The sequence below is a fragment of the Montipora capricornis genome, chromosome 11, assembly GCF_036669925.1.
Source record: "Montipora capricornis isolate CH-2021 chromosome 11, ASM3666992v2, whole genome shotgun sequence".
Taxonomy (NCBI): Eukaryota; Metazoa; Cnidaria; class Anthozoa; order Scleractinia; family Acroporidae; genus Montipora; species Montipora capricornis.
The window spans coordinates 38,797,518-38,820,803 of NC_090893.1; the positions used below are offsets into that span (position 1 = coordinate 38,797,518).

At 40.7% G+C, this 23,286-nt stretch overlaps 2 protein-coding genes across 3 annotated transcripts in view; one reads left to right on the forward strand and one right to left on the reverse strand.

Moving 5' to 3' along the window:
• The window catches only part of LOC138024245 (metalloendopeptidase OMA1, mitochondrial-like), a 24,579-nt gene extending 12,247 nt beyond the window's left edge, over nt 1–12,332 (reverse strand). Inside the window, exons 1-3 of the mRNA XM_068871385.1 lie at nt 11,970–12,332; nt 10,239–10,617; nt 1,302–1,409 (exon numbers count right to left, since the gene is read on the reverse strand). Coding sequence (XP_068727486.1) covers nt 1,302–1,409; nt 10,239–10,617; nt 11,970–12,307 — 825 coding nt within the window. The 5' untranslated portion in view covers nt 12,308–12,332. The remainder of the gene's footprint in view (nt 1–1,301; nt 1,410–10,238; nt 10,618–11,969) is intronic.
• On the forward strand, nt 12,090–20,289 carry LOC138024272 (caspase activity and apoptosis inhibitor 1-like). 2 transcript variants are annotated; one of them, XM_068871429.1, is made up of 5 exons: nt 12,090–12,229; nt 14,208–14,424; nt 15,221–15,400; nt 18,793–18,925; nt 19,039–20,289. In XM_068871429.1, the coding sequence occupies exons 1-5, from the start codon at nt 12,225–12,227 to the stop codon at nt 19,194–19,196; spliced, it is 693 nt and encodes a 230-aa protein (XP_068727530.1). In that variant the 5' UTR covers nt 12,090–12,224; the 3' UTR covers nt 19,197–20,289. The 2 variants fall into 2 exon arrangements, with proteins under 2 accessions (XP_068727530.1, XP_068727529.1); XM_068871428.1 differs by lacking the exon at nt 12,090–12,229 and adding an exon at nt 12,351–12,495.
• The last annotated feature ends 2,997 nt before the right edge of the window (nt 20,290–23,286 follow it).

Below are 23,286 nucleotides of genomic sequence, written 5' to 3' on the forward strand. Positions count from 1 at the left end.
TATCATGTCAGATTATTCTCAGGGTTAACATTGGGTCACCACCTCCTTTGATACATTTGTAAGGATGTTGTCATTTGGACAATCAAAATCACAGCACCGTACTAGGACACTGTTGTCCCTTGAGTTTGATATAATAAGATTCCAACCAACGCATTGGAGTAATTTTTTTTTGTTTAATAAGCGTACCTTATACAAAGTGTGTTGGCCGATGAATTGATCGTGAATCGGCCAATGCATTGGTTTTGTGTCATCCATGTCGGCTAACGCATTGACCGACGAGAAGACTGATGGGGTTGTTTGGATTGAATTCACTACAATATGCAATGCAGGTTGTTAAAGTGTTACTATGATAAAAAAAAACGCTTCCTTTTTTCCTTCAGATTTTGAAAGTGTGATTGCTTAACAATTTACTGGCAACATTTTGAGCTTTTATTTTTACCCAAAGGTTGTTTACTTTTAAATAAGTTTTGGATTTCACGGTTCGCCATTACTCTCGTTCCAGACTGACCGATTGGATCTTTGCACCCGTTCGAAACGCATTGCGGCCATTTTTTCCTTTGTCTAACAAATCCTGCCATTTTATAGGCTTCGAAAGTTGTGAAAATCCAGAAAATCCAAGCATCTTTTGTTCACGACCGAGTCAGAAGGGGAGTGGGTCTATTCCTGTTTTGACGTCACAATATACTTTGCATGAATTTTTGCAGTTAATGCAATGTAAATCAGTTTGTGACGTCAAAACAGGAATAGACCCACTTCCCTTCTGACTCGGTCGTGAACAAAACATGCTTGGATTTTCGCAACTTTCGAAGCCTACAAAATGGCAGGATTTGTTAGAAAAAAGAAAAAATGGCCGCAATGCGTTTCGAACAGGTGCAAAGATTCATTTTAGCGAAAAAAAATATTTTGGGGTTATGGGCACTTTAAAGATTCAGCGTGTAAACGCAGCTTATTGTATATGCAAAACACGAGTTTAATTAATAGTCTGAAAGCCCGAAACTCCTGTGCTGCATATTGATTTAGCCGCGTACACACGCATTGCATTCTTAAACTATCTAGTAGCAGGAAGCTCATAGGTTGCACTATACTTTTGCAAGTATCCTTGATTCACCATTGCCAAATGTCTTTGGCGTGACGCCTGCCTAGATTGATCTTTCCATTTCATATTTTTTTCTCTGACGGAATATGAATGTATAACTCAGAAAATGTTTCATTCAGTTTGCCCTACGTAAGTCTGTAGCGTAACCATACTGTTGAATTAACTGCGTATTGTCATTGTCTCCATAGGAATATTCTGTACTTACTGCATGTTGTAAAATTACATGGGACATCTCATGCCCAAGAACAACAGCGAGGGAGTCTGCATTTGGTAACAGTTTAAGCATGCCAGTGAACAAAAATATCTGCCCATTCTGCAAAATGACGATTTTAAATAACAGTATTTAGTATATACTAACAGTGGATAGCGTTGAACGCGCACTTTGATTGGCTACTCAAATTTTCAAATATCCTTTGCTATTCACCTCCGAGCAACTCTCGCGGGATTTGACCCGAAAATATTTTAATCGTTGCAGGAATAAATGAGTTAAAATCATCTTTTTGTGCTGTATTAGGTGCGGTTACACACACCATGGTAAATGCCACTTCCCATGGTAAAGCCTGGAATCCATATGATCTGCAACGGTCCGCGATCAGTCTGCGACACGGTTGTAATGGTCGTGAAAGTAAAACTAGATTCAACTTTCCTGACCATTACGACTGTGTCGCAGACCGATCGCAGACCTTTGCAGATCATATGGAAAGCAGGCTTCAATTATCCCGCGGTGCCTCACACTTGGGTTTTAGTATACCACGTTAACCAGCGGCCACAAGTTACCAAGATTACCTAGGTAAAAAGAAATGTCACGCAATTCATTGGCGGGAAATTTTACCACAACTTCATCAGCATTGTGATTGGCTCTTGTACCTCGGGCACTGATCAAAGAACCCTTCCAACTTACCTCGTTAAATGTCATGGTCGCTTCGTCTGATCTTTTTGACGTGTCCATGTAATTTTACCACGGGAAATTTACCTTGGGAAATGTCGGTCACACGCACTAAAAGCAGTTTCCCGTGGTAAAAGGGGCATTCACCGCGGTAAAAGTGTCCATTGTAACCGCACCTATTATTTCACTGTTTTAGGGCTGCACACCGGAGCACTATACTCATAGGAACCCATCAATAGTTGCTTTTTTCATGGTAATCATGGCTAGCGGTATTGCTCGTGGGCATGTACGCACGATAAAGTTGTCCAATAATTTAATAATATCCTAACAATGATAATAATAACAATTATTCTACATTTATATAAACCTGATGAAGGTTGGTATTGGTCAGCCGAAATATCGTTAAAAAATACATTTTCGCGTTGTTTTATCAGTCGTGCAGTACTCCACTTGACTTTCATAAATATAGTTTAATAATAATCAATACACCCAACATGGCGGCCGTTTTAGAGCGTACACCTTTGATATTGGACATCCATGTTATAGTCAATTGACACTTGTCAAAAAAAGGTATCAGCTGACCAGTACCACGTGACCGCGGCCTCAACTTCTGAGCTCATCAAGGTCAGCTATTTTTATAAGTTGACCGCTGACCAGGTACTGGTTTTAGATTGGATCGCAGCGCAGACTCAAGCCAGGTTAACTTATTTTGAGAATAAATAACGTGGGAGCTCCGCTTTTAGTGATATGCTAAAACAACTATTCACCTCAGTGTTGGTCCACGGCTAGTGGTGGATATTTACCGAATATCGATCACTAGCCACCTCCACGTCGGTGAATAGTTGTTAATTATTTTGGGAGTGGATGTCTACTACTTAGCAACTTTTACTGCAAGACAGGATAAATAAATAAAGAAATGGAATTAGTGTTTCTGGAAATAAGACAAAAAGTACATTGGAATCATTACATATACTTTGCATCAGTCAAAATAAGTACCCACATTATTTCTCCATAGAGGCTGGCCTTGTATCAAACAAATGAAGGGGTTTGTTTCTAAAGGAACTATGGTGCTGGATCGGTGAGGAATATTTTGCCTTCGTTTTATCGACTTTAACTCCTTTTTTCGGGCCACCATTGAGAAGGACGATGTAGATCCAAAGTGTAGTGTGTGTGGCAAGGAAGTGGAGTCAGTTGGGCATGTGACAAGTGGTTATACTGACCAGTTTGACGCAGAAGGGATATTGCAGGAGGCACCATCGACAGCACAGAACATGGAACATAATTGTCCAGACGCTGTGGTGGGTTGAGAGGCTCAGAAGTGGACGTTTGTTGATTTCCTTGGGATTGGAACATGGTGACTAAGGAGGATGACAAAATCACCAATTTTTGGCTGTGGTGCGAGAGGTGTGACAGCAATGATTGCGAAACTGTAGTGGATCAAGAAGAATTCAATCCAGAAGGAGTCTGATCGTTTTAAGGAGAAAATGCACAGAGTTGAGGTGATAAGAAGTGGAAACAGCGATTCAGATAGTGATTTTGTGTTGGGTTGATGGTGAATCATGCGATGTCGGCAAGCCCTAGAGGTCACCAGAATAACTAGATTGTGGATTTTGGAGCAACCTGTCACATGTGTCATATGTCACGTAATTATTTATTTTTTTTGTCACCAGTTTGTAAATAGTTTTAGCCACTCGTCTTGTTCGTTAGTGTGAGTGTTAATTACCAATTGTACGATTCCCTAGTGTATTATGCATTATCCGATTTAGTGTTATAGAATTTCTTAGTGTTGTAATGTAGTCATTGCTTGTAGTCGTAATTTGAATGAATTAGTTAACTATATATAGATGTAAAAAGTCGTGGGCGTTGGTTGATTGCTGAAGTGGTTTGTTGACGAACAGGAAAAGCAAAGGGTTAAAGAACGAAAGCCTGAGGGCAAAAGGGAGAGAGAGAACAACACTGCTAAGAGCCATTAGCGGGAGCTGCCGAACGAATTCAAAGACAAAACCCCTTTGTGAGTGGCGGCGAGTGAGGAAAATCCTTCAAAGAATTAAAGAAGTTTGAGATAAGCAAGAAGAAGAGAAAACTCGAAGAAAGTGACGCCGTTGCAGTAAAGTTTGAAAGAAGAAGTTGATTGCCAGAAGAGAAGGAAGCACCGAGAAGAGAAAACTCGAAGAAAGTGATGCAGGTGCAGTAAAGTTTGTGGTGGGAAAGAACTTGTTGAGGGTTTTGCTGCTAGTTTGGCACAGGACTGAACTGTTTGACTGTAAATACTGGAGTTAAGTAATTAGTATAATTAGAATTAAAGGAATAGACAATTATTTAAGTGAAGTTTGTTTAGGTACCCTAATTATTTTATGTAATATTAAGCAAGTTTAGGTTTTCTTTTTTTTTTTTTTCCCTCTTCTAAATTAAAATCTTTAAAATTATATTCGTTATAAGTTTCATGCTTGTGCGTTGCGCAATTGTGGGAAGGGGCGTGTGTGTGTTATTGTTTTTTTTCGTTTTGTGTGCGAACCCACCATCACATATTTTTGGTGTCAGGAGTGGGATACTTTTCCCGTGAGAGTAACACACACCTCAGACACAATTGAGCGCCGCACTTATAAGCATTATGGCTGCGAAAAGTCCTGACTATAATTCTTGGTGTTTGGAAGACCTTAGAGCTGAAGCAAGGAAAAGATCTCTTTTATTTGTAAGAAAAGACGGGGTGAAAACTTTAGCAAGTAAACTGAGAATGCAGGATAGACTTATGAGGGATGAAAGTCCCGCGGCGGCAAAGGAACTGGACTTTAGTGCTACAGAGGATAAGACCGGATTACTTAATGAATTGAGCTTTGAACAGCAGATGAAATTACAAGAGCGAGAATTAGCCGTTTTAGAACTACGTAGGAAAATAATGCAGGACGAAAGGGACGCCGAAAGGGAGAAAAGAGAGTTTGAAAGGGAATTGGAGAGGGAGAGAAGGGAATTTTTTTTTCCCTGTTCTAAATTAAAATCTTTAAAATTATATTCGTTATAAGTTTCATGCTTGTGCGTTGCGCAATTGTGGGAAGGGGCGTGTGTGTGTTATTGTCTTTATTTGTTTTGTGTGCGAACCCACCATCACAGTCATGACGAGAAGCTGTTCCTTGAACTACACAGGAAGTTACATTAGGGGATGGGAACGCAGTGGAAGTGATGGGGCGAAGAATTTCAGTTTGCTACTACTGATTGTTGTAAAGCAAATAGGTGCAAATTGCATGACGTTCTGTATGTGCCTGACCTTTCCTATCATTTGTTTAGTGTGTCCAAGGCGACAGAAGCTTGTAAGAGGATTGATTCCTGTGAAACTGGTAGTCGAATACTAGATATAAAAGGGGGGAGTGAATGGCTGTAGCAACCAATGTAGGAGGTCTGTACCACATAAACTGTCATCTGGATTTGCAGCAAGCACACGCTGTCAAGAACCAAAGCTGCAAGACCAATGAGAATACTTGGCATCGGCAATATGGTCACCTAGCTGTACAGACCAGGGAGTTGGCCAGGCAGGAGAAGGTTGATGGTTTTGATTCTGACATGTCTGGTGAGATTGACTCTCGTGATGAATGTGCAAATGGGAAGCATCACAGAGAAAAATTTCCAAGCAAAGGAGGAAAGTGGTCTGATGAGCCATTGGGCCTGGTACGCAGGGATGTGTGTGGAAAGGTGCATGCTAAGCCTTTGAGTGGAGGAGAGTACTTCCTGGCATTCATTTAAAATTGATGGTAAAACGTGTTATGTGTGAGTCTACACCCTCAAACAAATGAGTAGCCCGCGAACGCAGACGTATTTTCGATCGCCTGTGATACGTCTGCGTTCGCAGGCTAACAAAAGAGTGACGTTTTCCCATCATGTTTTCTGAAATAGAAAGCTCAGACGGAAAAGTCTATTGGTCGAAAGTTGAAGAGATTGCGCTCTGATAATGGTGGCGAGTATGTCCCAGCGCAGTTTAAAGAATTCCTGAAGAAGGAAGACGTTCGACATGAACTGACTGTCCCTAAAACACCAGAGCGGAATGTTGTAGCTGAGAGGATAAACCGCACATTTGACTGAAGGCGTACAATCCATGTTGATTGATGCAAGCTAACTCATTGATTTTGGGCTGAAGCCTTATCCACAGCTGTCTACTTGCGTTACCCACAAAAGTAGTTGAGGGAATGACACCTTATCAAGCTTGGACCAGAGAGAAACCTAGTGTTGAGCACCTGCGTGTGTTTGAATGTACTGCCTATGCACACCTACCCAAGGATGAGTGACAGAAACTCGATGCGAAATCCAGATAGTGCGTGCTTCTAGGCTATGGTGCTGAGAGGAAGGAATACCGGTTGTATGATCCGAAATGCAAGAGAATCATGTACAGTCTTGATGTCTTGTTTGATGAATTCAGGTGGAGGATAGACAAGGCAGCTGGAGGAAAAGAAGAAAAGTATGAAATGCAGCACATTGGATTTGATTGTTGGGATCCTGTGGTACCTGAAGCAAAGTCTGATGACGAAATCGCTGAGCCTGTGCTTCGGAGGTCTGGAAGAGACAGAACGGCAGGTGACTACTTTTGCGAGTGGGCTACTATCTCAAGCTGCGAACCAACTGAGCCACGAACAGTTAAAGAAGCGCTGGCAAGTCCAGACAAGGACAAATGGGTCGCTGGGACGCAGAAAGAAATTTTATTATATCTCTCAGATAGTACGCGCGCTGTAATTGGCTAAATTAGCGGGCCGTATTCTACAGTACGGCCCGCTGTATAGCCCGCTTAAGTTAAAATTTCGACAAAACATCATCTAGCGAGTTTTTCATGTCATTTCTGTTGCATAAACTTGTACTGAAAACTGTTTGAATCTTGCAAGCAACTATTTCAAACTTAACAGCCAAGAAGATTTAGTTTTTGGGATTTTGGCACGGCATTCTTTGTGGCAGTTGAACCTTACGCTTCACTTTGACTAGTTTCGTTGCCCACGAACTCAAATGATAAATGGGATCCAGTGGAAATGCCCAAGGAGCGGAAAGCAGTTGGGAGCAAGTGAAGAGGGATTTCAAAGCCAAGACAAATGCTGATTGTTTTGTTCACAGATACAAAGTTTGGTGTTGATTACGACGAAACCTTCCTTCCGGTTGTGAGACTTTAATCAGTCAGAACTGTTAAAGCAGTAGCTGTACAGAATGATCTGATATTACATCAGATGGACGTTACAACTGCTTTCCTTAATGGTGATCTGAAAGGAGAAGTATACATGAGGCAGACAGAGGGTTTTGTGGTTGAAGGAGATGAAGGTTTGGTCTGCAAGCTGAAGAAGAGCATCTATGGCCTGAAGTAATCATGGAGATGTTGGAACAGAGTACACTGAACTAGACACACGATTGAAGAAGATGAGCTTTGTTCAGTCAGCCAGTGATCCTTGCATTTATGTGGCTGGAGAAGGAGAAATTTAAATACCATCGCTTTTCATGCGAATGATAATGTGCTGGCAGCAAAAAGTGATAAACAGATGGTTGAAGTCAAGAAAACTTGAAGTCAAGGACATGTGAACTACACATACATGTACATCATATTCTCGGTGTTAAAGTGATTCAGGACATGGAATCTGGACAAGTCTGGATTGGCCAACCAGCCTACTCTCAAAAGGGTCTTGCAGAAGTTTGTCCAGTGGATGTAAGCTCAAGACTTAACGGGGGAATAGGAAAGCAGCATTGAACAAGCACTATACCAACAGTGCTCGAAATTAAGCTGGGCGCCTAAACCCGTAAATTTTGGTTGCCCCGATAAATGTTTGGTTGCCCATTAGGAAATCCCCTACGATTAAAAATGCACATGTGTTGAGATGCAATCACATTGCGTTGAAGCTTGAGTAACCCATAGTTCAAAGTGTGCACCAGTCCCTGTGTTTTTTTGTGAGGAAGTCTGGGGGTTTTTGTCGCATTTTCAAAATCCATTACCAGCTACATGTTTGTGACATTGAATTTTGCTATCCGACAATTTTTTTGTAAAAGGCACAGATATTCAAATCACGGGAAAATTTTAACTGCGGCAATTTCATTATTGTTAACTCTAACACTACTATTGGACATTGACAATGGAAAACCGACAAGCATAGGTAATTCACTTTTTATTTTTGGCTGGGTTGTCCGTTGTCTTTTCTTCGGGCAACCAATCTTTTCATTTTACGAAAATCTAGTCGCCTGGTAACCTTTCTGGTTGTCTGGAATGACCGGACGACTGCTAATTTCGAGCACTGTACCAGTTAGCAGTTGGCAGTCTGCTGTACCTCTCAGTTATGACCAGACCAGACATTACTTATGCTGTGAACAACGTGGCCAAGAGTTGTGCAAAGCCTTCAAAGCAACACTAGATTGTTGTTTAACATATCATGCGCTACCTGAGAGGGTCGTTGCATTTGGGTCTCCTCTGACAGAAAATGTGAATCCAAGGACTGTATTGGTTACTTGGACTCTGATGGGGTTGGAATCATGGACGATCGCAAGTCAACATTGGGTTACATATTTCAGATCAGTGGTACAGTCATCACTTGGAGAAGCAAGAAGTAAACATGTTTTCAACTGTGGAACCCGAAAATATGGTACTAGCGAGTGCAGCACAAGAGATGGTGATCAGCGAAGCCAATTGGAATGAGTTGTTCGGAGAAAGTGATGATGAGGAAGAGTTCATGGGATTTGATGCTGCAAGTGGGTAGGAGTGTGATTCTGGTGAAGATGATGTAGTTACAGAGTCAGAAAGTTGTGGATGAAGGAGATGAGTCTGTGAGTGAAGAAGATTTCGGAGTTACTGAAGGTGCAGTTGGAGAGAAGGAAGACATGGTGGTCAAGGGTATCGACAGATGGGTCAAAGTGGTTGCGGAAAGGATGGATTATTTTGGTTTTGAAGGAAAGGTGAGGGCTGGAGGACAGGATGGTAAGGAAAAGAAGTGTGGCATCGATGGAGATGTCGAAGTGTACAGAAGTTGGTTACTTTTTCCAGTGATGATGGTCTTAGAGTAGCGAGGAGATGGAGTATTTCAGGAGATGAGAGAAGTCTTTGATAGGGAGGAGTGAGTTGAAGTTCCTGATTTTAAGGCTCAGGGTAGCGGGAAAGTGAATAGAGAGGAGAAGGCTGTGCAAGGGATGATGCATAATCTTGTGAAGGATAAGATGTTGGTGTTGGAGATCAACAGGCTTTTGGGTGTGGTGTCTGGTTGGTTGGAGGGGTTTTTGAAAGATCTTGGGATTCCAGATGTGCTGGAGGAATGCATGCATCCCTAGTCAATGGGTCCACCCTAATCCTCCAGAAGACCCTTACAATGAACTACAGTAACTGTAGCTACTGTAGTCTCTAAGCCCCAGGTCTGGGGCTTAGGCAAGGCAGTGTTTACACCTTCAGAGTTTGAATACCATCTGCTCTCAGGATGTTCTATCCACAGACAGTCAAGTGCTATTATTATTATTATTATTATTATTGTTATTATGATGATGATGATGATGATGATGATGATGATGTTCTCTACTGTCACAGTCTTTGCCAATGTTCTTTTTATGCGTCAGGTGGGTGAAAACCATGCACCTGGGGCATGAGTCACTCAAGTCATTCATTCTGTCCATACACAGAAGAAATGACTTGAGTATTAATTAATATTTCAAATATCAATTAACTATTTAGTTAATATTAATTCATATTCATTAATAATTTATTATTCTGATGCAGTGGTGAAAGCACTCACCTACCATCAATGCAGTGCAGGATCGATTCCTGGATTTGATGCCATATGTGGGTTTGTTGGTTCTCTACTCTGCTCTGAGAGGTTTTTCAAAAACCAACATTAGATTTGGTTTGTTCTGATTTTACCTGATTTGTGGTCTCACGAATTAGTAGAGCACTAGTTCTCAGCTAAATAACCTTGAGACTGATTATTATTATTATTATTACTATAATTTTAAGAAGGATCGGTTTAGAAAACGTATTAAGAATAAAAAGTAACAACACTATCCGACGTTTCGGAGTCAGACATGACCCCTTGATAATGGGGTCATCTCTGACTCCGAAATGTCGGATAGTGTTGTTACTTTTTATTCTTATTACTATTATTATTATTATTATTATTATTATTATTATTATTATTATTATTATTATTATAACAATGCTTCATGATCACCATTGCATAATTAATTTTAAAACACTTCACAGCAGTAAGGAAACTATAAATAATTTTCTTACAGCTTTGAAGTGTTTGTTTTTTCTTAAAAAAAACTTACAGGTAAAACAAATGCATTAATTTCCTCCCTGTCTACAACATTGACTTGCCAAGACAAATTCTCCATTTCCTTGCTTTCATTAGCCATGACCAACCTCTTGGCTACAGCAAAAACCCTCAAATGATCAGGATGATATGTTGGTAAAATACAATTTGCAAATTCTTCTAACAAATTTTTGTGTTCCCTAGCTGCCAGTTCTTCCATCTGCTTCTGAGATATTGGCATGAAACGTGTCCTGTTAGTGACTGGAGTTTCTTCCAAGTGGAAGAAATAAAATCCCAGAGAAAATCCACCAAAACCTCCAATTACTATTGTAAGTCCCTTAGACAAATTGAGGCGATGGTGTTTTGACAAATTTCTCCAACTCTTGCGAAAATACCTAAAATACAAGTGGGAAACAAAGAAAATTGAGAAAACTAGAACAATTAAGCTAGCAAAGAACTAATATTACAACATAGAATTTGTCAGTGTTTAATACTCATACTTCATTGACCGTTCCCCATAGGGACTTATCAGGGCCAATGAATCCACAAAGCAACAACTGATAAGACTTCCAACTGGTCAGAGGGCAAACCAGTTGGCTATTTACAAGCACAGCTGAAACGTTAAACCAGGCACCACCAGGATCAATTCAACAACTGGTTAGAGCGGGTCTTGAACCCACCCTCTCTGTATCTCCACGTCCAGGCAAGCACCCTAACAACCGGGCCACACTGTCTCCTACATTCCATAAAATTATGAGAAATTTGTGGTACTCACATTGGGAGTTTTTAAACTACCCCTGTGATAAAAAAAAATCACTTCCTTTTTTCCTTCATATTTTCAAAGTGTGTTTGCTCAACACCTGACTACCAAAATTTTGAGCTTTGATTTTTATCCAAAGACCATTTTCTTTGAGTCTACATGTAAGTTTTGGATCTCACAGTCTACCATTACTCAGGTTCAATACTGACTGATTAGACCTCAGAGGGTTGGATCAAGGGACAAGTGACGTCAAAGGCTCACTAGTTAACTTAAAATTTCAGCATTATGAAACCCCTGTATTCATAGGTGTGTCTCAGACATGATCTGTCAAGAATCTTTTAAAACAATAGGCCACTTCGGAAAACACCATAATAATCTCTTTCTGTCCCCCCAAATTTTGCATAAGCATTGTTTCCAGTTTCTCTTGGGACTTACAATGGTCCCAAGAGAAAACAAAAACAATGCTTATGCAAAATTTGGGGGCACAAACAAAGAGTATTATGGTATTTCCGAAGTGGCCTATTTCATTAACCCACTGACACCTCAAACACCCCAGCCTCGTCCCCAGGGTCTCTTTGACAATGGAGACCCTGGGAACCAGGATGCAAACACCCTAGGACACCTCCCCCCCTCCCACCGTTGATGAGTAAAATCGTCTGTCTCACTCCCACGTATCAATGCGTCAAGTTAATGTTTCCCACTTCTCCTTTCTTTTCTTTAAGTTGCCCTCTGGCAGCGGATCTAAAACCTCAAGGGTCACAGGTCAGCCTAAATGCATGTCATATGCTACAGTTAAATGAACAACACCGAAAGTGTCTCCTGACCCTAATCACTCTAGACACAAAAATGTTGTTTCAGGTCTAAGGGAAACTTTTTGCCTGGTTCACGGACTTCTAGGACCTATGGACTGAGGATATATGACCTGTGTTCTAGACCCGCCTCTTTGCCCGTCATGCCCCGGGGTGTGAGAGACAAGTGTACCAATACCTTCCACCAACAACAGCAGCTAACTTGACCACTTTTGAAAACGGACCGGCTAACTTCACAAGAAAAATTGCGAGTGGCCCGGCAAATCGTGGTTGACTCAGGCGAAATCCCCTGACTGAAATGAGTGGACCAGCACATGTTCTCGTCCAACACAGAGAGCGGAAGTGATCTTGGACACCATATTTCAAACTCCAGCGCGCTATGCTGATTTTTGCTTGTCGATGGCACCGAAAGAGGGAAGCTTGATTCTCACTGATGAGGTAGGATAGATTAGCAATCTTTACAAGACGCGAAAAGGGCCTCGAAGACCAGGTTATGGTTCGGAAAAATGTGTTCATTGCTATCGCGAGTCTCGCATGTTATAAGGCGCGGTTACCCAGGCAGAGACGAAGCAAGTCTGTTACTTCGTGTGGAGTTCGTGTTTCATTTTCTCTTAGTGCATGGACAAAAGAGCCGTTTCACCTGATTCATCAACACAAATAACCGAAAAAAAGAAGAAAGAAAAAAAGAGGAAGAAAAAACACAGGTTAATACGTTTAGTTGAGCTGAAGTTTCTACCCGTCAACTGAAAAATCTATTTGCTAAACACCCGACTGGCGGAAATTTTCCCCAAATTTTCGGAAATAACATTAATAATGTCTATCAGAAGCGTGTTTATTTACACTTTATCTATCGGGCATTTTACCACGGCCAGCCCGGCGGCCCAGATGTTTGTTTAAAAAATTGAAAACGGTTCAACTGATGAGCTCGAGATGTGTCAACTGGATTCACACATAATTCTTGGTTTTGCCTAAAATCTGGAATCCGGAATTCGGAATCCGGAATCCGGAATAAAAAATCCGGAATCCAATATAAGAACTTCAACCAAAGGCTTACACTAATTTTCATTAAAGCTAACCTTAGGCGTAATTAGGCCTAAACAAACGTTTTTAGGCCTAATGCTAGCATTGGTAAACGGTTTGTTTAGGCCTAATTAGGCCAAAGGTTAGCGTTAATAATAATAATAATAATAATAATAATAACATATTTTTATAGCGCAACCTAGACCTCGATGCGCTGTACAATGTTTCAAATAGATATAAATGAAATAATATAATTAATAAATTGAAACAGTAAAAAATAATAATTTAAAATATACATATTCGCCAATGTAAAATATTAAGTGTGTGGTACTGTTAAATTAGTTCAAAAACTCAGATAGTATAGGCTTCCCGGTACAGCATTGTTTTTACTGCTTTCTTAAAGTTTGCTTGATGCTTCTTATCTCAGCTGGCAGAGAGTTCCATAATACTGGGCCAGCAATTGAGAAGGATTTAGGATTCTTTCTGTCTTTTGCTTTGTTTTTGTTTCGTTTCGCAGTTACCGTAGTGTAAGCCTTTGGTTGAAGTTCTTATATCAGATTCCAGATTTTTTTATTCTGGATTCCGGATTCCAGGTCTTAGGCAAACCCTCACTCACATGATCAACAGCCATGTTTTTTAACAAAAACAAAAGAAAATGTTTGTATAATGATAAAGTTCAATTCCTGGAGAATTGGGACACCAACATATCTACCGTTTTTTTGTTTGAGGAGATCAACACAGCAGCTGTGACGTCACATGAAAACCGAGAATACTAGCAGGAACTAAGCTTAAATGTGGGATGAAGGTTGACATTCAGTGCTCAGAAACTCTGTGGCTAAAAAAAAAACAGTTTGTGCAAAGAGGAGGGATTGTAATCCCAAATGTGATTCTGTTTCTCATGCGCATCTTGTAGTGGTGGGTGGGTCTGGAAGTCCACTGATGATTGTGGTGGGTCTAAAACACAGGTCACAGATCAGTGTACATGTCACTGTGCTGAAGATAAATAAACAACACCAAAAGTGTGTCCTAGCCCTAATTATTGTACAAAAATGTTGTTTCATGTCTAGGGGAAACCTCTGGCTGAGTTTAACCCGTGGACTCCTGGGAGTTCCCCATTGACGAGTAAAATTGTCTGGTCGATTTAGTCCGGTTTAGGCATTAAAGGGTTAAATGTCTAAAACTACTGATGGTGTCAGAACTCTAATAGTATACTGGTCTCTCAATGAGAGATGAATCAGCTTGAAGTACCAGTAATACTCTAGGGTTTGGGGGTACAGCTGTAATGGGATATATGGACTGTGGAATTCCTGGAAACTAAACCTTGAAATTCTATGAACTAAAGACAAAAATGTACTGGCCATTTTATTCAAACACAGTGTTCATGTATACATTATAGGAGTGAGAAGAAAAGAAATCAGCCCAAGTCTCCCAGCTCGTCACAAGATGTTGATAGTGATGGAGTTAAAACCAGAATTAAGAGGAAAAAGGACTGCAAGGCCAGCAGTGTGAAACATCTGTCTGCTTATCTCCATGATAGAGAAGAACTTCAAGTACAACTCTTTACAATTATTCCCAAGAAAGAAGTGAAGGGAATGATGCCAGATGCTCTCAAGGTATGGTTCAATTCAGCGATAGTTGATATACATGCACTGTAGATAATTACTGAGGCTAGCTGCATTATATGCTATGATGCTATGAGCTGGAGTAATTATCTATCATACTAATATTATTGATCGTCATCCAAACCCATTGTTTTCTGCCTGTCATCGTATCACAGAATGTTGCCCCCACCCCCCTTGTAATTTTGTGGAAAGCAATAAATCAAACATTAACAATAATTCATGATGTTCAATGGTTTTTTTAATTCAAGGTAAAGGTTACATAAGCTATTGTTTTCATGAGTGTAACATGACATGTACGTGTGAGAAAATGAATCCAGAAATGAGTTATCGACTGTTTGTTTGTCAAGGTACACTGTACTGTAGGTGTCAATTTGTATAATTATTGCCCAAGAAACACTGTTGTTTGTGAAAGGCAACTCATTGTCATTTGGAATGATGGTAGAAAGCTGCTGGGAAAGCAGTTCGGAGGATATATTGCCCAGAAATTGTCCAGAAATGCCCTTAATTAGATTCTCATGGATTTCAATAAATGTTATGAAATGTCCCTACTGAATCAGATCTTCTCCCAACTTCAACATGACTCGTGTCTCGAAATAAAGACAATTCACTTTACTTAAGGCACTTAAAGGACACTTCTTGTTGGATGTCAAAATTGGGGATGCATCTAAAGTATTTACATTTCTGGACATAAGTGGCAAATAGCGAGATAGAACTTAAAATATACTTAGGTTAGAGATATTTACTGTACATTGATGGTTAGTTGTGTTTTCCCATGGTTACATTTTAGGAGCTCAGCTTTACAGAAGTAAAAACACGTTGTTTTGAACAACTTCAGACGTTGTCAAAGAAGCAAATTGAAAGTATTATTGAAGGCAAGCAAATGGTTTCCTTTGAAGATGACACTGATAATGAACCAGAAATCTCTCAAGAAAAAGAAACCATGGAAGGGCAAACGAGACATAACCAGGTGATTGTAATAATTATTTTTTGTAATGTCGTGTACATTAATTAGTCAAAAGGCTTTTTTGTAGGACCCAGAAGACGAACTTAGCTTTCAATTGCTAGCAGTGGTTTAAATAAAGTCGTCATGGTTAGCCACCTACACTACACGTCTGGTTTGACCAAGACTAACACATGCACAGGGTTTTCCTTATCAGGCGGTAACAGGTAAAATTTACCGCTTGTAAGAACACTTACATGTTTTGCATTACCGCTTGCAAACGCTCAGAAGTTGCTTATCGTTTGCAGAATGTCCAACATTAACCAATTGATTTACCGGTTTGAAAAGGTGCCATACCTCTTGCGCTGAAAACTAGGGACAACCCTGATACATGTAATAAACAGTGCAGTGCAGCGCAGTGATTAGGACGCTTGCCTTGAGATCCGGGGATCCCGGGTTCAAGACATGTCCTGGCCACTGGTAGAATTTGTTCCTAGTAGTCCCTGGTTCAACTTCTCAACTGCACTTGCAAATACAAAATTTGGTTTTATCAACGGAGATGATAATGTAAAGTGGCCACCATACAGAAATTCTAAATTCAAAATTCTTCAGAATTTCTGTACGGTGGCCAATTTACATTATCAACTCCGTTGATTTTTGTATACTACTTCCCCACCGACGCAGCACCACAGTTTCTTTAGAAACTACCCCCTTCATGCAGTTGTAGATAGCTAACTGGTTTGCCTCTGGCCAGTTGGGATTCTTAACAGGTGTTGTTGAATGTTCTGTTCCGTCATGATTGTGTTTCATTGGCCCTGAAAAGCCCCTATGGGGAGTGGTCAATGAAATGTGTATTTTATTTATTTAAAATGTAAAAAGTGGAAAAGAACTGGCTGCTTTCCTTTTATCTTAACTCCAATAGTGGCCAGAACATTTACATGACTGTACAAAGCTTTTTTGGTACACAGTAGATTAGTTGTTGTAACTCCCACCCACAACGACAGCCTTGCAAAGTGTCTCCCCCCCCACTCCCAAAAGAATATTCTTAAATCAGTATTTTTAAAATCCTGTTCAGAGTGTTTTATTCCCTCTAAAGATTTCATTTTACCGAAACGCAAGATAAGGAAACTGCCTACTTTGCAAAGTCATTCACAGACATTAGTAAAGCCCTTTTCCAACTGACCTACACATGCAAACCGCTCGGAGGTTTTCATGTGTAGAGCCTCCCCACGGAATCTCTGCCCGAAAGGGGTACCTTGTTGCACCCTTCAGGTAAATGAAGGAGTAGGGATTTCATGAGTCGAAGTATACAGGTGTATGAAAGGGTAGGGAAATCTGTCATTTACATGTAGGTATTTAAAAGGGCCTTTCATTATAATATTTCGAACACACGTACACTGTACCTTTAATAATGACTGCACTGTTTTAATTTATTGAATGGTACATGAAAATCGCTGTTTTAGCGATTTATTCACAAGACGGGCCAGTTAGAGCAGTGAAAAGTTAAACTCGTTGGGTTCGTATTACAGTCTATCCGCGTGCTTGGTGGACTTCAGTCAACGCGTCACGCTTTTGTCTTTATTATTTACTTCATCTTGTTGACATCCTCTTTTAGTACAACTTGAATGCCTTGCTTAGTTTAGGTACGCTTGATTTCAGTCGCTTGAGTTTTGATGGCTTTAAATGTGACGTTAAGCGGAACACTAATCCCTCCTCCAACGCGCCACTGACCTTTTGGGTAGTTGTTGTCTAGTTACTGTTCTTAAAGGTAAGTGTAATCGAAATAATATTGATCGCTTTACAATCGTCAATCAATCATAATCATATTAAACTTTCTGAATGTAGTGAGATATTGCTTGAACAACAACAACAGAAACATGAAACATATCATGTATTAATGTCAAATGTTACTGGCCAAAAGTACAGATCAATGCTATTCCCCTTGAAGATGTCCGCTTTGACCTCGCTTGGGATCAAATATTTTGAAATGCGCGTCCTTGGTCTCCCGCCTCGACGTGAGCTGAATAATTAACACTGGTTTTGATTGACTCCTCGTCCTCCCCTACCATCTAAAAAAAAATAAAAATAAAAAATCGAAATCAGTTTCTTAAATCAGTATTCATAAGGGGTAACATCTTTCATTAACTTCATTCTAAGTGCTAGAAAGGGGATGCAGTGTTCTTAAGTAGGTTTGTGAAAGGAGTACTATTAATTTCTCAATGGAAGGTTTACGAAGGGGTACCTCTTCTGTCAAAGATGGTATATAAAAAGGGTAAGGGGCTCCAACCGAAATTTCGTTGTTAGATTTGCGAATTTTCGTTTCAGTACGTACGAGCTCCAACCGAAATTCTGTTGTTAGATTTGCGAATTTTCGTTTCAGTACGTACGAACTCCAACCGAAATTTCGTTGTTAGATTTCGAATTTTCGTCCTGCGTTCGAATTTTCGTGTGGCTCAGCGAAATTTCTTTGAAATTTAGGCCGAAAAATCACACCTTTCCCACCAAAATTCCAGCGAAATTTTGAGAGAACAATAACCAAAATTCGACGAAATTCGTTTGCATTCTTTTTGCACAGTACTGTACATGGCAAGGTCACAGTTTTTATACCGGTATGTGATTAAAAACCTTAATAATTTTGGTTGACTATCATAGAACACTCTCTCCCTCCCTATAGCAAAATGTGCACTTAAATGCCTTACTGGTAGGTCTCCCCAGAGATTACAGTCTTGGACTGCTTGTATGTAAAACAGAGGGCTAAAGGAATACCAGTAGAGAAGAATCATTGTATTAAACTGTCTTTTATTGGCCTTGTTGTTCTAAACTGAAGTGTGTGATCAACCTTCAAGTTGGAATTAATTACGTTCTTACATGTACTTTCACAGGACATAAATCTAATGCTGCAGTCACTGAATCCCTTTCCGGGTGTTGTGGATTGCACCTGTAATGATTCCAGCTACTTGGACGCTGTTGTAAACTATGCTTGTGTTTGTTAATTTCCCCATGGTTAAACAAAAGAAAACTCTGGTTTCTGTTAGCTGACTGTCTACAGAGAATGTTGGTGGAGCTCTTCCCACTCCCCACCCCATTGTTTTGTAACCCAGCCCAGACCTATCCCACGCTCTTCCAATATGGCGTCTGGTATGTGTTTCGTGGCCAAAACAACATCTACCGCCTGCAAGCAGGCTATGAATAAGTTATAATGTATTAGAAGGAAATGTCCGTGATAGTGGTAAGGACAATACACACGCAATATTATAAAATATTTAAAATTTGATATGCATGTCCCTTGTTGGATTGTCTTTTCGGTTGTCTATAGTGAGAACTATTTTTGCCCCTATTGGACAAAAAAACCACTAAAGGCTCTTTTGCAGTGATGGCCAACGTAGAGGGCTGGTTGGTAACACTTAATTTTATTTTAGGGAAGAGTTCTTGACGCAAAAGAAAATATGATTACAAACAACAAAGAAGAGGAGGTGAAAGAGAGGGACATTATTACTTTCCAGGAAATAATTGCAATTCCAAAACAAGATGAAATTGATAAACTTGTGGAAGGTAAGATTTTACCTTGAAACAACTTTATTGGATATCACCATCCTCGCCATCAATGGTAAAGTGAATGCATGGTTGTGTGTTTGCACCTAACTCGGTGATATTCTCATCTGCAGGAACAAGTGTGTTAAGCAGAGAAGCCCCATCTAATGTGCAGTCTGATGATACCAGTGTTGCAGTGGAAGCCGATTTAAAAGAACTTGAATTTCGAGCACGTGCTCTGGAGTCACTGGTGCGTGCTCGTGAACGACAGATGAACCTTGACCAACCCTGAAGCGGCGTACAGGCTTTACCTCAGTCTGTCGTTTCTGTGGGATCCCTCTGGAACGAAGGCGTTGTTTGTTGTGTACAGTACATGCAATCTGGCAGTAAAAACAGAGCTCACAAAAGACATTGTTTTGCGTTGCTATTGTTCTTACATTTTGTTAGTGCTGTGTAGTAATATTACAATATTTCGAGTGCAATTTGGAATAAATGAGAACGAGCAGGTTTTTTCAAAGACGAACAAAATTGCACGAGCTCGTAAGGCAAGTGCAATTTGTAGTCTTTGAGTGAAATGTACAGGTGCTTATTTCTTCCAAATTGCACTTGAAAAGGGATGTGAACACTTATGTAATAATATACACGAAAAAAATTCAGCTCGTTGATAGGCTGAAACCACGTCAATTAATCGCAAACAGAGTGCAGAAAGTTGAAATAATGCATTAAAGGTGAAGTTGTTGCATTGAGACCCAATCAAAATGCGAGCCCTGGATGGCACAAGTCACGGCGCAATTTTTCTGTGATTGCGTGATACGCGTGCGTTGCTTCTGCTTAACGACCTTAACCACCGCCATCTCGAATTTTTCATGTATATTAAAAAGTAATTACATGATTGTTCTTGTGCAATTTGGAGTAAATAAGCACCAGAATTTTTTTTCAGACTACAAATTTCACTTGCCCTACAGGCTGGTGCAATTTTGTGCGTCTTGGCAAAAATTTACTTCTTCTTATTTATTCCAAATTGCACTCTAACTCATATGGTTACCAATACAGAAAATGATTTATCCAGAAAACCTGTCGTAATTAACTAGAAGCAACACACGGTTATCTCGTAACCTCGAAAAAATTTGCGCCATCCAGGGCTAGCATTTGATTGGCTCTCTGTTGGTTTTATCGTTGACCAATGAGAATGCTTGGTATGTTACGTCTTTTTGCCCAGAATTTTCTGCGCTTTGTTACCTGAAAGATGCATTTCTCTTGGCCAATCAGAATGGAGACTTTTTTGTACACCTGTATATTATTAGAACTAAAACAACTTGCATAGTTGAGTGGGTTATTGAACAAAATTGTTTATTTACATATTAAAAGCACGAAACTTTGCCATGTCTCTAGATGAACATTTTTTGGGTATTTTAGGGACGTTTCGTCTGGTGGTTTCCCATTCCATATCCGGTACTTTGATGCCAATATTTGAGGGGTTTGCATTTTTTGATTACCGGTATTACAATTTTTTTACTTAAGTTTTCAAGACTCTCTGTCTACCTAGATGCTTTACGTGCCTTTTTTTATATTTCCGGCTTGAAGTAACGAGTTGGAAAGACATTTGCTACAAAAAGCTACATAGGAATACTAGAACAGCTGGCCAGTCGAATAAAAATATATTTGCATTGAATAAACCGCCGCTGTCGCTCTTAGACTTATAACATGTTATCGGGTATTTCGGATTGATTTTGTCACCTTACGTGGCTCACGTCGCAATAAATATGTACAAAATAAATTTCAAAAAATTACATTCAATACTGATCTCCATTGGTGGTAAAAGTACTCGTTAGTCTTGTCTTTGACAATTTGAAAAAAAATACATATATATTATATGGCAAAGCCAGTCTTGGGCAAATCCCAGCACTCTGATTGGTTCTTTCTCGGTCGGGATTTTGCAGTACGGACCGTTTCCCTGGAAATGGTCCAAGCCGTGTATTTTCGTTTTGGAGCGAAGCCAACAAATTCATAATTTCAAACAACTTTATTTGAAACCAAAACTGCGAAAAAATTGCGATTATTGTCATTCTTCACAGCAAAACTACCAGAAAAAGCTAAAAAGTTTGATTTTTTGATGATTCCAAAGATGGATAAAGACTTAAGACGAACATTTTATTATCCTGAAGCTCTAGAAACTTTTGATGATCATCGAAAACTGGAAGGCCATAGACGATTTTGTAAACCAACAGAAAAGTGCAAACACAAACGAGAAGACGGCTATACTGATATGAACACTCTTCTCTGCTGTACAGAAGCTAATAATTTGAAAAATGAGAAATTGAAAGCTTCCTTGAGTCCGAGCTTGACCACCTTTTGTCAAAGAAACAATCATCCATATAATAAACAACTTATTAACCTCACTTGCTCGGGACCGTACTGTGGGATATTGGCCCTCGGTCGTTTTTGTACGGACCACGCAGCGCGCGGTCCGTAATGTCAACACCTCGGGCCAATATTACCCAGTACGGCCCTTGCAGTCGGTTAGTAAACGGTTACTATTCATTGAATATACTCTTCCTGGCAAATTTCTTATAACTTGGTTGTGAACAAAAGGTGCTTGGATTTTCGAAACTTTCGAAGCCTATAAAATGGCAGGATTGGTTAGAAAAATGAAAAAAAGGCCGCAATGCGTTTCGAACAGATGCAAAGATTCATTTAAGCGAAACAAATATTTTGGGTTAGGGGCGCTTAAACCAAACAAAAGCATCTCATCCAAATGCTATATGAAACAATAATTAGAATTCCAAACAAGTCTCTGAGTAAAAAAGGTAAATATCCAACTGTTAATTAGAAAGAGATTACAAATGCCACTCGGCTTACTGCGAATGGACATCAGCAAACTTAGTTTTAGTTAAAAGTTCGTGGTATCTCAATTAATCGATTTGGGCTCTCCATGATCTCAAACTCAAATTTTCGTGAATACACTGCCTTTAGCGGATCTGGTGGTGGGATTTTCTTGAGTTGATTGTCGGTCCAACCCACATTGAAACACTTGCAAATTGGACTTAATGACAAAATATCCATGACCCTTAATGGCATCCTCGTCTCGAAGAGGCGATGGTTAGCGCTGCGATTTGGGCAGGATCTTGTACGACTGTGTAGCCAGATCCGGGAGTGGCAGTCTCTGTTGCAGGTGGTGCGGACGTGCCTTGTGGAATCTTGCTCAGAGGCTGCACGTTCTTTCCTCGCCGCTCTCTTGCTTGTAGCCTGGACTCTAGTGTTCCGCCTTTGAAACCCCCACTTTGACACTTTGCCGCCATGTATCTCGGTGATTGGCGATGTCCTCCCCATGCACTGGTGTCGATTAGTGCAGATTGCAAGTCTTGCTTGATGACGTCCTGGTAGCGCAGGAGAGGTCGCCCATGCGACAGACGCCCTCCCACAGCTCTCCATAAGGTTTTCTCTTGGCAGACGGTCAGGCTCCATGCGATGTGCATGGCTGAACCATCGAAGGCTTCGCTGAATGAGCAGTGATGGCCTTCCCCGTGAGCCAGCACGCTCCAGGACCTCAGTGTTGGTGACTCTGTCTTGCCACCTGATGTGCAGCAGATGCCGAAGGCAGCGGAGGTGGAATCCGTTGAGTCACCCAGTGTCTGGCATAGGTCGTCCACGACTTGCTGCCATAAAGGAGAGTAAACAGGACACAAGCTTGGTAGATGCACATCTTGGTTCTTTTGCTCAACAGGTCATTGTTCTTTCTTTCTTTCTTTTTTTCTTTTGTTCTTTCGCTCAACACTTGCTTGTTGAGTTTGGCCATGACAGCAGCTGCTTTGGCGACCCTGAAGCTGACCTCAGCATCGAGCGAAGTCGAGCTTGACACAGTGAGTCCAAGTAGGTGAGGGTGTCCACAAACTCCAGCTCTGTGTTGTCGATGGTGATGACTGGGGGGAACTCAGCACCTTGCGCCAGGATGTTGGTCTTCCTGAGGCTGATCGTTAGCCCAAACTCCTTGCAGGCGTGGGACGGCTTGTCTACCAGATGTTGCAGGCCCTCCTAACTGTGGGAATTTAAAGCAGCCTCGTCTGCAAACAGCAGCTCCCGTATGAGCACCACATAAGCTTTGGTTTTGGGGCGGAGTCGAACGAGTTTGCCATCTGACCTCATCCAGACGTAGACACCTTCTGCACAGTCTACAAAGGCATACTGGAGCAGCATCGAGAAGAAAATCCCAAACGGGGTTGGAGCAAGAACACAGCCCTGCTTTTACCCCACTGCTGACTGAGAAGGAATTGGAGGTGGCCCCATCGAAGCAGACCATACTCTGCATGTCCTGGTGAAAGGAAGTGATTATCCCCAGGAGCTTTGAAAGGCAGCCAATCTTCTGGAAGATCTTGAAGAGCCCG

What these genes read in the sequence shown, in the direction of transcription:
- LOC138024272 (XM_068871428.1), top strand. Translation starts at nt 12,410, where the DNA reads ATGGACAAAAGAGCCGTTTCACCTGATTCATCAACACAAATAACCGAA. An exon ending in GGCAAACGAGACATAACCAG is followed by an intron (nt 15,401 to 18,792) that starts GTGATTGTAATA and finishes ATTTTATTTTAG; the next exon opens with GGAAGAGTTCTTGACGCAAA. An exon ending in AATTGATAAACTTGTGGAAG is followed by an intron (nt 18,926 to 19,038) that starts GTAAGATTTTAC and finishes TCTCATCTGCAG; the next exon opens with GAACAAGTGTGTTAAGCAGA.